The sequence below is a fragment of the Euprymna scolopes genome, chromosome 21 (genome assembly GCF_053919585.1).
Source record: "Euprymna scolopes isolate OS-2025 chromosome 21, ASM5391958v1, whole genome shotgun sequence".
Taxonomy (NCBI): Eukaryota; Metazoa; Mollusca; class Cephalopoda; order Sepiida; family Sepiolidae; genus Euprymna; species Euprymna scolopes.
This window is the reverse complement of record NC_136502.1, coordinates 30430896-30446797: the sequence shown is the minus strand read 5'-3', so window position 1 is coordinate 30446797 and position 15902 is coordinate 30430896. Positions and strand designations below refer to the sequence as shown.

At 31.0% G+C, this 15902-nt stretch overlaps 1 protein-coding gene across 7 annotated transcripts in view; it reads left to right on the top strand.

Annotated features, from left to right (window-relative positions):
• Positions 1-15902, top strand: part of LOC145242090 (endothelin-converting enzyme homolog) — a 955595-nt gene that overhangs the window by 917740 nt on the left and 21953 nt on the right. For all 7 annotated transcript variants that reach the window (XM_080105007.1, XM_080105006.1, XM_080105005.1 and 4 more), the window contains 5 exons: positions 3283-3381; positions 5621-5698; positions 8987-9090; positions 11974-12084; positions 15614-15681. In XM_080105007.1, coding sequence (XP_079961133.1) covers positions 3283-3381; positions 5621-5698; positions 8987-9090; positions 11974-12084; positions 15614-15681 — 460 coding nt within the window. The remainder of the gene's footprint in view (positions 1-3282; positions 3382-5620; positions 5699-8986; positions 9091-11973; positions 12085-15613; positions 15682-15902) is intronic.

Sequence of the window (15902 nt, the reverse complement as noted above, 5' to 3'; positions counted from 1 at the left end):
GAACAAAAATAAATATTGTCTCAGTCATGAAGGATTTCTCCTTGTCCCGAAGGTCACAACGCAGTTGTTACTAGAATTTATAATCACTGATAGGAGTAAATAATAGAAGAAAGAGAGAAAACGCTGATGTCAGCAGAAATGAATGCGTGACAGGATCTCTTCGCTTGAAAATCTGTCATCGCCTTGTTCTTCAGATGCTGCACTTCTATTTCTTGTTCTCTTTCGGTGGAGGAGAAATCCTTCACGACTGAGACAATTTTTATTTTTGTACCTTTTCTCCACGTTAAAAAAACGACCCTGGTGTCTAACTCTGTCCCGTGGGGAGGCATAGTAAATAGGTACCTTAGCGATCAAAAACTGATTTACGTCAAGACTTGTTTGACAACAAATAAAGAAACTTTCATATCTCTTATGTGTTCTTATTGGCCAACAGCCTGACTGAGATGAATTAATATTAAAATGCTGACACGAAAGTAAACATAGACTTGAATGTTTGTTTACAATGTTTTGTGTTTTTATAATGTGTATATTAATTTTTTTTTAATTATTTTTTAAATAAGTATTAAAAATGAATGCATAAAAGTATTTTTAAAAAATATCTTCTGAGATTTTTTTCTTTTAACTACTATAAACAAGAATAGTATTGTTAAAATGCATTTGTTTTTCATTAGATCAGAGTGTTCCCAACCTTATTTTGCTTGTGGGTTCGTTTGCAGTTATTTTATAATCTGTAGATACTATATATGTCCCTCGCATAATTTTCCAATGTCTTTCTAGAAAGAATTAGAAAAATATCGAGGAAACCAATGCCAACAATAATATAAACGTAGATGATGAAAAGAAAATTGAATAAATTACAATCAATTAATTCCTGAAGAAAAGATAAAAGAAATCGATTGATTGATTTCAATTTTTTTTATTCTGTTGAAAATGCCTTTTATTTTTTACAAAAAAGTTTTTCATTTATATTCTCATATATTTTCAAATTTATGCTAACCATTGATGCATTCTTTTTTTTATAATGTTTATCCTCTCATGAAAAGAGCTTATCTGTGAAAGTCCATGGGTTAAGGAGTTTTATTATTATAATTCTTTATTTAAATTTGATGAATCAATAAATATTTTAATTTATTCAATCTAATTTTCACCTATTTTTTTTCCTATTTCTTTAATTGCTCTATCTAATATATTGTGCTTTTGTATGTCTTAATAGGTTCCAATTTTGAAGATAATATTTATTACATACATGTATAGGGGTTAAAATTATGTAAATCGTGATTTACAAAACATTTATTGTTCATGAAATAAGGAATGCAAGATGACGTGAATTATTTCCTTATTCTTAAGAGTTTCAAAAATTTGCTTTTTCCTTTAGAGAAAACTAGCCTGGGTGTCCGGCGTTGCTCGGGTGTTTGGAGATGTGTGTTGAACAAAAAAAAAAAAAAAAAAAGTGGTAGTAGGCAGGCTCAAACCTGTACCGCAAAGGAAGAAAAGAACGTGAAAAAAACCTGACGTCTTTGCTGTTGCGCCCATCGCCAAACTGGAAGTGACAAATGTTTAAATTAAGGCTAACCAGTCAAAAAGAGGGGATGACTTTCGAAAATATCGATGAAAAAAGCGACCCTCCCTGTAGAAAAGTGCCCAGTTGAGAGTAAAGGAATTGTTTTTAGCCAATTTTTCGATATTTGTCGTCCGAAGGGTCGGGCATCAAAACAATATCAATCTCATACAAATCCGTCGCCTTTGTCAAAAGTTTTAGACATACATACAAACATACATACATACATACATTTAAACAGATAGGTGAGATTTATATTATAGAAGGTTGACAAAGTAATTGCTTCAAAGTTCAAAAGAAAGTAATGTTCGTTGGTTGGTTGTTTTTGTTTTACGGCATATCAACCCTTTTCAGGTTATTTAATGCCGAATCCAGTGATTTTGAAGAACAATTTTTTAATAAAGTATATTTGTGTTTTTTAAGTCGGTTTCTATTTAACCCATACTTGGGACCCTAACAGGTACTACCACTCCGGGTCAGAGTGGACCTGGGAGCAATGGCAATTAAAGGGTGGCTCCACACTCCCCAAAGCCCGCAAGCTGGGGCCTCACCATCGGATATAGTTTAAGATCATATCCAGGATCAGGTAATGTTCGTAAGATTATATAGAAATATATAGCGATGCAAAAAAGGATATTCAAAATTGTTTCCCAAATGTGAAGATGCAGTTGAGTAATAAAAATATCCAATCAAAGAAGCTGGTTGAAAATTGGTAAAATTTGTAAATCCATAGACTTCAAATAAGGATATCCAGATCGAATATATCTATGGAGAATTAAATTGAAAGTGTGAATATAATTATTGTAAGATAAAAGGGTTTTATGGGAATTTACCGAACTATAGAAGATAAATGAAGAATTTCTTAATTTTATGAATTTTAAGGTGAAAGAACTTAGTTTGCCATTTATGTCATGAGGTGTCACATATCATACAATAAACGTATGTGAGTATATATATATATATATATATATATATATATATATATATATATATATATATATATATAACTACTTAATTTACTCACATAAAATGAATATACGAAAGTATAGATTTATGCGTAAACTTTAAGTATTTACTTCAAAAGTGTTCAATACGTAGGTAGAGCTAGCTAGTAAGTTATAAAATGTATATGGCGATTAAGCTAGACTGAATATTCCGCATTTCATCCACTCTAGGACTCTGAAGAGTCCTAGAGTGGATGAAACGCGGAATATTCAGTCTAGCTTAATCGCCATATACATTTTATAACTTACTATATGTGTGTGTGTGTGTGTGTGTGTGTGTGTGTGTGTGTGTGTGTGTGTGTGTGTGTGTGTGTGTGTGTGTGTGTGTGTGCGTGCAAATATTCGGATTTTTTCGAATCTACGTGATCATGCCCTCTATTTTCTTTTTAAAGTTAAAAAGTTCTTACTTTTCTGAGGAGCCTGTGCTGGAAATATCTGTAATTAACATAATAATCATATGATTGCTCATGCCCCACGAAACAGATACCGTCAAGGGTTACACGTTTTGACATGTAGAAAGAAAGAAATGGTAAGATGAATAACATGAAATGGTAAGATGAATATATATATATATATATATATGCACAAGTTTTTATCCGAGGGAGAGCTTACAATTTACGATTAGTTAAGTGCAGAAAGAGAAGAAATTAGTATTGTTACTTTCTTATGATCTACCATTTTGTGCTTAGCTTTTTTTGTTTTTTTGTTTTTGATTTTCAGATTGAAAGTTTAATAAAATATATCAAGGAGGCATTCAAAGCATACATTTTACGAAAGTTTTGGATGGACAAACATACAAAAGCTGCAGCAGCATCAAAGGTAAAAATAAATAAATACATGCATATTTTAAAACTTTGCTTGTCTCTACTAAACAATGTCATTGTATATACACATATGTAAAGAAGAGAGACAGAAGAAAGGAGCAAGAGAGAAAAAAAGAGAGAGAAGGGAAAAGAGTGAGAAAGAAAGAATGGGTGAGGAGAGATGGAAAGAAGAGAGAGAGGAAAATATCAGAAGAGAAAGAAAGGACAGAGGGTAAGAAAGAAGAAAGACAGAGTAAAGAAACAAGGCAGAAAAAAGGGAGCATAATGATTGAAGCATGGTCAGAAAGAAGTGAGGAGAAATCGCTACTCATACAAACATTAAGGCAATACAAAAGGTAAGTACCCTTTATTATAAAATATTGATAATATCTACTTGCCACATTAATAAGAGAGTCCTGTTCATAGGATGTGAAAAATTTGGAAAATTGTTTTGTTTTTCTATATGCTGAGGAGTTTGCTCAGTTGTGCAAAATTAGAATTAATAAACTATTATATGCTTGTATGCTAACATTGGGTCAGAACAGCTGTATGCAAGTTGATATGAATAAAAACATAACATTTTGAAAATGAGCAACAATATGAGTGCCTGTTCTTTGTAAAGTGAAGCCCTTAACAGGTATTCATAGCTCTAATATGGCACTATCGAGCTAACTAAGTAAGAACTTTGTGCTATTTATTTATGTGTAAATGCTACCTAAAACAGTATAAATTTCATATAGAAAGATAAGCTCTACTCTTTATTGCTTATTAAGCTTTTTTATTTGGTTGGAATTAAATTATCTATATATAAATACTGGTATTTATATTAGATTATAGTTTACCATTGTGCATATCAGGTAAACACTACATCCTTTTGATTTCATTACTTATATATAATTATTTAAAAATGCATGACAGCATAAAATGCGAATGGTAGTATTTAATAGCTTTATAGTTAAACTAGAAGACTCATTGGATCATTAGACCAAACAGTTAACAGATTGTCTAGTGTAATCCTAAATGTTTGTGGCGATGTATATTTGATTGGGAGTACCAGTAAAATAGAAACAGAGTTAAAGAAAAAAAGAAAGAAAAGGAAAAAAAGGTGGCATTTTACAATTAATGCAAGACAGCTCAGCAGCAGTTAATATATTTCCCGGGTCGATGTCAAAGTGCGTAATACATAAAGAAACAAACAAACATATAAAAATTTATTAACTGAATATAGGACATCTTGTTTTTCAGCCTGACTGTGGTGTATAATGTACTGATGAAGCCTCTTTATGAATGTTTGATAAAAATTTTATATACAGCTAGCGGGGGGGAGGGGGGTACCCGGCATTGCCTGGGGGTGGAGAGGCTTTATGGTACAGGGTCAATGGAGCTCTAAAATAATGTTTCAAACAACAGCAAAAAATTTCCAACCCCTAAAAAAAATAAAAATAGCAGCGAGTGCAAAAAAGAAAAGAAAAAGAAGTAGCAAGCAGGCAAACAGACTCGAACCTGTAATGCCAAGTGGAAAATGAAGTTAAAAAAAAGCAATCGTTTTAGTCGCCGTGCCCACCATTAGATGCAAGGTCACTGCTGTTCAAATCAAGCTTAGTTATTGCAAGGCGTATGATGACTTTGCAAAGATGGTGATAAAAAAGGTGACATGTCCTTATAAAAAACGGCCTAGTTGATGGTGAAAGAATGAATTTTTTGGGCTAATTTTTGGATATTTGTTGACCGAGAGACTGAGCTTTCAAACGATTCCAATTATGTCAGTGTTGGTCGCGTGTGTCAAAAGTTTTAGCGAAATATACAAGCATACACACAAACAGACGTTTGAGATTTATATTATAAAATAAAATAAAAAATGTGTATATTTATGGAATGGACAGAAAAATTGTAAATATTTGTTTTTGAATGAGCTGGGAGTACATGTTAAATTAAGAGCTGTAGTCATACTATTCATCATTGAGCTACTATATATATATATATATATATATATATATATATATATATATATATATATAGAGAGAGAGAGAGAGAGAGAGAGAGAGAGAGAGAGATACTATATAAACTTTTTTGTGAACTTAAAAAATGTATATAAATATATAGATTAATTTGTGCGTATTTAGGCAGCATCCTTTCAATCAAGCAAACATCGTTAAACATAATAGAATTCTTTTACTTGATTACTTTTAAATTTGTTTTATCTCAAATACTATGTATATACTTATTTTGTATATTTCTCCATTTTGTTTTTTCAGCTTGATTCGATGATAGAAAAAGTTAGCTATCCTTCATTCATGCTCAACACTACTTACTTGAATAATTATTACAAACAGGTAAGCATATTCTTTCCTTTCTCTTTCTCATATTCAACTGTATATACATCGTTCTTTAACCTTCTAATCCCCCCTCTCATCCTCTATCGTCCTAAATAGCCCCACATTCCTATGGGTTCACTAATGTAGCCACCACGAAGTTCCTACTGACACCCTGCTATCTAAAAACCTTGCTGCCACCCTAACTCTCTCCCATGATGCACTTTTCCCGACCTACTCTCGGATCTAACACTCTATCCTTCCTGGCTAGCTTGTATTTTGAACTTCTTACTCTAACCATAAAATCTAATGTGTAGGTAACAAATATAGAATATAAGCAAAAAAAAAAAAAAACGCTTGCATTTGTGTCAGTAATGGAAGAAGTTGCAAGAACAGCAATTTAAACGCACAGTGGCTTCAATATTCAGGACGACAGCTTTTCACCTGTGTTTATTAAAATGTATTAATGTGCTTAGTATGAATTTAAATATGGCCTGTGAAATTCAACTCTTCAACTCATCGTCTACGAACTAATCTTCTCTCTTTCTTCTGCATATTAATGCTGACTTTTTTTTTTTTTTTTTTTTTTTTTAATGATTTGTATCCTAATTATTTTCACCTTCTAATAGTATAAATTATTAAAATGTATTAAGATCCTAACAATTGCAATCTGAAACTTGGTATTGTTCAAATTACCAATACCTTTTGAACTCAGCATCTCAAGTGGTGAAGCTATGTATAGCGTGTCACTTTTTTATCAACTCTGTAATGAATTTGGATAGCGCTAGCACTAGGGAGTATGGTAGACTGAGAAAAAAACATAATCTGAGGCTTACCTGCATGGATAGCAAATGTAAGAGATATTGCCTGATGTTTCCAATATTAAAATACTAAAACTAATGATCATGCTTAGATCAGGTGACACCACATACACATGAAAAAACAATTGTCATTCCATTAACCCAATTCATGTGAAGCACAAAATAAAGATGTGAGACATGCCTGCTGCTACTGTGTTGCATTTTTAGCAATGCACGTGACATGCCCACCAATGTTCAGAAGTGTATGAACTTCCTTAACAGAAACACTTTGCTTAAATCTGCAATTTCAAACCAGTATGCACACAAAAATTGAATCATTTAATATATGAACAAGTCAAAATTGTGTGAAGATGACAACTAAATCAACAAGATGGTTTTATACAAAGACAAATGGAATCTCAAAGTAAAATTGAAAGAAAAAAAAAATGTCGCATAAAAATATAATGAAAATGGTGGGTGCAACTACACTATAATAGGAAAATTTGAAAAATGAAAAAATCGATTAAAAAAAAATAATCAATGGTATGTTTTGACCTTTGTGTCAATTTCGACTAAAAGCAATGATATCTACTTAATTAGCATGCCAGAAGTATTTAAATATTGCCGCATTATTTAAAAAAAAAACACGAGTTTTTGATCTTTATCGTAAAAAACTCTCGTCATATTTCTTTGGAAACCTGTGACATAATTAACAAGGGAAGTAACTCATATTTATGATTGTTAACAGAATTTATGAAAAAAATTGTCAATTTACCTCCCCTTATAGTGTATAAACCGTTTTAAAATGGAATTAGAAGAATTTAGAAATAATGGTTAGAAAAGGAACTAAGAGGGCATTTGCAATAAATATCAGATGAAGTATTTCACAAAATTTGATATCATCATCATCATCATATTCAGTTTAACGTCTATTTTACATGTTGGCATGTGTTTTAAGAAATTGATTTCCAAACTAACCTATCTCTGGCCAGGTTTTTATTTAGCCCTCTTTCCTCCCAGATTCATTTTTATTGATTCCTTCCATGTTTTCCTTGGCCTTCCTCTGTCAACTGAACTTGCTACCTTAACTGTTTTACATCTACTAAACACAAGAACTCCTACCCATTCTTTCAATGTGGCCATGTAGTTTGTAGTTTGTGTTATTCCGTCAGTTATTGACACAGCTGAGCTGGAGCTCCACTGCACCCAGGCTGTCCACTTCATACAGAGGTCCAGTCCACTAGACGATTGAGGTTGGGACTAGGGTAGCCTGGTGTTGGTGGCTGGTCAGGTATCTTCCAGCCAGATGTCCAGTTGTTTTTTTGAAAGTGTCGAGGGGACACTCTCCTTATATTTCTTATTGCAGCTGGAATACAGTTGAATGTTCTTGTACCACTGTAGGTGAAGCTGTGGTGGATAAGGGACTTGATCCTCTGTGTAGTCCCAGTTGTGGTTTTTATATAGCAGAGCCTTCCTCGCCGCTGGTGGGTTATTTCTGTTATTGCTGTGTTTGGCCCCCTTCCTTCCAAGATTTTCCATATGTAGATGATAATATATCATTCTCTTCAACGTTGTAGTGAATACAGTTGCAGCTCCTTCAGCTTCTCCCAGTAATTCATTTGGTCTACTCCACATATTTTGCACATACCATCAAAGTCTCCTGTTCTGCAGATATATCCGTATTTTGTCTTCCAGATCTAAAGCTGTCTTTAAGACTTGCATTACATCCATAGTATTATTCTCATATCATTTCTCTCCATGCAACGCATGTCCTCAACCCACACTATCCAAGTTTTACTTCCATAAATCATCACACTGCATATACATGACTTTTACCTTGGTCAACAGTGTTAATGCTTTGCAATTTAGTAATGGCAGAAATTTCTGTAACTGACCTTCATCCATTCCTAATTTTTGCCCCTGTTCCACCCTGTGATCCAATGGTATCACCAACGTAATAAAACTTCTTGACAACCTAAATAGCTTTGCCATCCAGATATAGTTTTTGCGCACTTAAATTGGTTTGATATGTATATTATATTAATGTGCAGTTGAGAAAATAGTTTTAAAATAAAAAGCATGTGAAATTTGTGGAAATTATATATATATATATATATATATATATATATATATATATATATATATAATTTCCATATTTTCCATAATCAAACAAACCATATATATATATATATATATATATATATATATATATATATATATATATATATATATGGTTTGTTTGATTTGTGTTAGTTGATAGACTTTCTTGTGTGTGGCACATTTGCTCATGTGGCAGAGCACTCATCTCGCATGTAGGAGGCTCAGGTTTCGAATCCTGAGTTTGGATATGTCTAATGGGAAGACCTCCCCAAAAGGGGAGCAGTACAAGCAAGTTGTTTCTTTTCGTAATGTATATCTTGAAAACAGACAAAATGTTCTTGGTTACCAAATATATTTCAAGAGCTTTAGTTTATTTGGTTGTGCTTATTATTTTATCTTTCTGTTTCAGCTTGATGTTGTTGAAGGAAATTGGTTTACGAATTTGATACGATGGAAAAAATTTGATTTGGAAAGAATGATTGGACAATTAACAGAGAAACCGGACCGGAGAAGGTATGGCAGGATTGATGCTTTGATACAGCCACATTCAAGACACATGGCTGTGGAGAAATAGACACAGAGTATATATATATATATATATATATATATATATATATATATATATATATATATTAAAATCTTACAGAAGGTCAGAAAAACATCGGTACAGTCGGTTTCAAATCCGATATAAGGGGACCAGTTTATTATGATCGAAAAATATTGGGCTTTTAGCCACTGTTTATATATGTTCCAGAAACAAGAACAGAGGCTGAAGAGAGTTCGATATTTTTCAACCATAAACTGATCGCTTTATATCGAATTTAAAACTGTATGACCTTCTGTAAAATTTTTTAAATAAATATTATGCTCTTATATTGAATTCTTCTTTATAATTGAGCACATAACTATCCCACAAGCACCGCACAGTGTGAATATATATATATATATATATATATATATATATATATATATATATATATAAAAGTGAAAGTGTGTGTGTGTCTGTGTACATTTCCCTACGCAATAACTCTGTCAATTTTTAGTCTACAGACTCGAAATTTGATATACAGGGTACTGAGATTTGGGAAAATCGATGTGAGTGGTTTTTGTCCAGAAATTTGGCGATTAAGGGGTCAAAGTTCAACGATTTCACCTTTGAGAACTCTACCAAACTCCTCCAACAATTTTGGGTCTACGCACTTGAAATTTTAGGAATAGTTTCCTTGGACATGGATCTAACTTAATAACTTGATTTGAGCCCAAAACAATAAATGTTAAGGGTTCATAATAGGGGTCAAAATTTAAAAAATTGACCGCTTCATGAATTTTTAAGTTTTTAATATTATTTTCATGTTGTATAATTTTTATGTTGTCAACAAGGACCTTTCTAAGATAGGAGTTATGTTCTTTTATCAAATATTTATATATTTATATATAGCACTAGTATTATTTAGATGCATGGTTATTCGTGTGTGTATATATATACATATATATATATACTAGCAAAATTACCCGTCGTTGACTGGATTCAAAAACAGCCTACAGAAAATGGACTCTGATTTATGAAAGTGTGATAAGTTATGAAAAGGAAGGGTTGTAAAGAGATAGCTTCAAATTTGGGAGTATCAAAACCAAAGCAAAATATGATGAAAGTAAAACTAAAATAGATAAACCCCATAATTTATTATACCATACCTGTTCACACAGAAACACTTATCACAATATTCTGTGGATCTATATTAAAAAACCTTGTTAAACTTTGTGACATATTTCTATTCTATGGAGGTCAGGCGCGAACGAACACCCCATAATTTTATTATACCATATTTCTTCAAACTGAAACATAATTATCAAAGTATACTTACGCAGATAGATATGAAAAGTCTTTATTAAAGTTTGTGTCTATTTCCATTCTATGGAGGCCAGGCGCGAACGCAGACTCCACAATTTTATTATACCATCCCTATTTAAGATAAAACATACTTACCAAAGTATTATTATGTACATCTATATCAAAAACACTTGTAAACGTTTTTTTTTTAATTTTTTATTTCCATACTTTGTGGACTAGGCGCGTATGCAGACCCCACAATTTTAATGAATCATCATTATACCGGATCAAACATACTCATTCCTGTGTCTCGATACATCTTCTATCATTATATGTGATCAGTTTTCTATAATAGTCAACCATATAGGAGCCTATTCGTAACCAGACACACACACATATATATATATATATATATATATATATATATATATATATATATATATATATATATATATATACACGGTTTGCTTGATCTGTATTAGTTGATAGACCTTCTTGTGTGTGACACGTTTGCTCATGTGGCAGAGTACTTACATCGCATGCAGGAGGCTCGGGTTTCAAATCTTGAGTTCGGATATGTCTAACTGATGAGCCTAGATGACGGCTAAACTCAAGTCAGTCTGTTTGCTGTCATGGCCCTCTCAGCTGCAACGTTGTTTGACTGTGGAAATAATTATATAATCTCTCACATTCTGAAAATTATATATATATATATATATATATATATATATATATATATATATATATATATACACACAAAAACATGACCCACCTTCGTGTGTGTGTACAAAAAAAAAGCTCAATAACTATATAACTCAAAAAATAATGTAAATGGATAAACATTTACATTATTTATTTAGTTAGAAAAAATTTTCAAATACAGAGAAAATAAATTTTTAAAAAAACTTTCTTTATTCTATGGAGTTTTGAAAATATATACTTTTATTTTAGAGGAAATAACCACCAGAGTCATATAAAAGACAATAGTAGTCAGTATAAAATTGGGAACTTTGAAATTGTGATTGTAAAACAATGTGTGGAAAAACGAAAAAGAAAACGCCAGTGTATTAAAATGACTCGACTAGCTACAACCACTATCAACAATTTCTCCCACCCTCTATCTGTGTATAAATGTAAACATTGATTCCATAAACAAAGCTTCTTTCCTAGAACTGCTCACCTGTGGAATGTGAGCAAAATCGATGTTGAACTATCCCCTTAAATAAGCAACTTATAACCAATTTCCACCACTGACGATTGCTACACTATATTATTTTAATTATTGGAATTCTTTTGAGGTGTGTAATTAACCTGACGAAGGTCAGAGGAATAGTTAGCCGAAACGTCGTAAAACAGCAACTATAGAAGATGAAGAAAATAGTCTGCAAGTAAATAAAAAAAAGATTTTTAAAAGATTGCTACACTGTTGTTCTTATGACTACCGTACACTCATAACCCTTATCCTCGAGTGGCCTCTGGGCCTTGATAAGTGCTGATACTCTAGTAATTAATAAAAAAAATAATATTTTGAACTGATACTAAAAGAATTGTTTTCTTTCTTCCAGGTGGATTTCCCCGCCGGTGACAGTGAGTCCGTTCTATTCACCAATACGAAATGAACTTTTCTTTCCAATGGCACTTTTTCATCTACCATTTTTTTCAGAAGAAGGACCTCAGTAAGTAACCATTATAAATCACGTCTGGATACCGTCTGCCAAAATTGGCAAACAAAAATATTATTTTCCCCCTCGTTTTTGCACTGATATTCGTTTTCATATAAAATAACATCTCAGTTTGTTGTTACAAAACTGGAACTCAAACTGGAAAGTTGAATATCATGTCTATGCAGACATATTGAGTCATTATCACGCGTGTACATCATCTGTCAATTTTTTTTTTTTTTAAATAGTTGCTTCCCTGGTGTTCACACTAATATTCGTATTCATATAAAATAATGTCATGAAATAACGTCATATAAAGTAATGTCATAAAATAATGTCATAAAATAACGTCATATAAAATAATGTCATAAAATAATGTCATGAAATAATGTCATAGAATAACGTCATAAAATAATGTCATAAAATAATGTCATAAAATAACGTCATATAAAATAATGTCATAAAATAATGTCATAAAATAATGTCATGAAATAATGTCATAGAATAACGTCATAAAATAACGTCATAAAATAATGTCATAAAATAATGTCATAAAATAACGTCATATAAAATAATGTCATAAAATAATGTCATAAAATAATGTCATGAAATAATGTCATAGAATAACATCATAAAATAATGTCATAAAATAATGTCATAAAATAACGTCATATAAAATAATGTCATAAAATAATGTCATGAAATAACGTCATATAAAATAACGTTATTACGTAAAAATAAAAATGTACCAAACTTGAAAGCTAAAACAAAAAAGTATCAGCCAGTACAGAAAGAAAAGGGAAAGAAAAACTCATTATGGAAATAGAGTTAAGAGTCTCTTTCCAAATTCATATTAGGCAGCGGGGAGGGAGTACGCACTTGCAATTTAATTTTTCCCTTTCCCATAATACATGAAATGGTTCCATCCCCCATTTTTTTTTTTTAATCACTAGCTTTAATGTAATGGAATGAATATTTTTTTATTAATATCATATATTAATAAAACCCTAGGATATGACATTAAAAGTTAGTAACAAAATACAGTACAGTATATAATACACATGTATATAATCAAATATCATTATAAATAAAACTGGAGCTGGATCTACTGGACAGTGATAGGATAATTTTTTTTTTTGTAATCTATGTTCTTTGCTTTAAAATTATTACTTCGTATTTGAAAAATAAACAGAAAACATATATACTAGGTATTTTTATAATTTAAAAGTTAATTTTTCGAGCAGTTCTGCACTCTTCATCAAAAATTTATTTCTTGATAAAAAATTGAATGAATTCATTTTAGACAGTGCAGAGAGTATGCATAGTTGCGACTTGTTATTTGCTTTCTCCCTTCTCCTAAACACCTGAAACAGTTTCAACCAGCATTTTTTTTTTATCATTAATTTTTGTGTTTTCTCTCACATTTTCTTTGTTTGGTGTATTTTTGTCATTTACATTATTCAAAAAAATATTTTAATTTTAAATGAGTATAATTTTTATTTCATATATACAGATACGTTAACTATGTAAAAGAAAAAAAGAATAGAAACATGCAAAGAACAAGCACATTTACTCATTATTTTGAGTGGAAGAAGATTTCTTAGGTCAGATCTAGAACTGGGGTCAGAGTTTTTAAAAACACAAGAGTCTGAATTGGAGTTGGAAGTTGAGTGATTAGTCATCCAACTTCACAGCTCTGTACTAGATTTCAAGTACATAAGTTAACTAGCCTAAAAGATACAAGATACACAGACAGACTGACATACTGCTCTTATATGCAAGAACAGTGGGTCAGTCTGAGTATATATATATATATATATATATATATATATATATATATATATATATTTCTTCTGATGAGTTAAGGGCAAAATAGATTCACTAATTAATATAACTAAGTGACTGATTTTGCACTACGAAACAGATACTGCCAAGAATTGTAAATGTCAACTGAATTAAAGGAATAAATTATGTTGGTCAACATCATGAACTTTGGAATATAGACTTTTGTCACTCATTCACTATATATATATATATATATATATATATATATATATAAACTAATCCTTATTTAAAACATTTGATATATATTATAAGAAAATATGTTATGAGAAAATATATTTTTACAGAAATACATATATATATATATATATATATATATATATATATATATATATAAGAGCAAACAGTTGATAAAACATGTTAAAAAACACTGTGAAAAAGAGTTAAAAACATATTTAATCTGAAAAGGAAACACTTAATAAGTCGATAGTCCTTAATCCGCAAAGTTTCGAAGAAATACTTTCCTTCTCATCAGAGGGTAGGAATTAGCAAAATGCGGGATCGGATTTTGCATACAAAAGTATTTCATGAAACTGCAAGTAAGTCAAAGATCTTACTTGATAATAAAAAGTGAAGCAGAGGGAATATGGTGAAGAAAAAGTTGATTACACGTGAATAGATAGTCTGGTGAAAGGTAAATTATCCAATGATGGTAAAATCCAAAAATATAAATCCAAGAAAGTTAATTGAATTTCCATTTGCACAAGTAAAATCCAAGGAAATCACGTGATTAGAAGATGGTCCAAAATAATCCAAAAGGCCGAAATCCATGGAATGATTCACAAATATGTACAAGAAAAAGGGGGAAAATTCCAATAATATTAATAAAAGAAAAATAAGATATGCATTTGACACGGCTGCCGAGATATCTGGTTGAGATTACTTTATAAATATTAACTCTTTAATATTTGTAATATACTTTAGTTTTACCATTTTGGATCATTTTGGTAAATTTAATTGTAATTTTTATTTTATGTTATGCATATGCATATATATATATATATATATATATATATATATATATATATATATATATATATATATATATATATATATATACATACACACACACACACATTTACAAAGGACTTTTCACTTGGATTTACCCAAAGCGGTTTGACTTTTGATTTTCTCCCCCCTTCCTCTATTTTTACAAACATCACTTTTTGCACAAACAATTTATACAAACATCACTTTACATTCTCTGACCACAACCATGGAATGCAGTTTCAGAAATGATAAAGCCAACAAATCTTTTAGCCCCCGCTATTCTGTATGTTTTGCTAACTAGTTTTCTTTCCTCTGAAGAGAAGAATCCTTACATTCTTCGAAACTCCATGGAATAAGGACTATCACCTCCATATAGGTTTCCTTTCCAGCTAATAAATATGCTTTGAACTCTTGCTAAAGTGTTTCTGAACATATTTTATTAAACCTATATTCTTATATAATAGTTGTATAATTTTAGTTTCCTTGATGTAAAACCTCTGGAACTCATGTGGTTATTAAAAACCATGAATGATGAACAAAGTGTGTTTATAGTATGTTTATTTATACAAACATTATTGGCTGCATGTGTGCATACATGTTTCTGCAGTGTCTCTTAAATGTCAGTCGAAATAAGATTTACTAAAACTGAGCTATTAAGAAACATTTTTCTAAGGTTTGTACATATATTTGATATTTTTTCTTTCTGTTATAGGGCACTAAATTTTGGAGCCATTGGATCCGTTATAGGTCATGAAATAACTCACGCATTTGGTATCAGAGGTAAGACAATCACACAAAGACATAAAGAACTAATAAGATCACATGGGATTTGCTAGTTGAACCTCGCAATTGTTAATTTATTCTGTTCATCTTTTTTGTTCACTATTTTTTTGTTAACCTTGATATTTCGGTCACAACCACTTTTTCAAATACGCTCAAAATAATAAAAATGGCCCTTCCACTAATACTCTTACAAAAGGTATGAATCCATCTCTACTCTT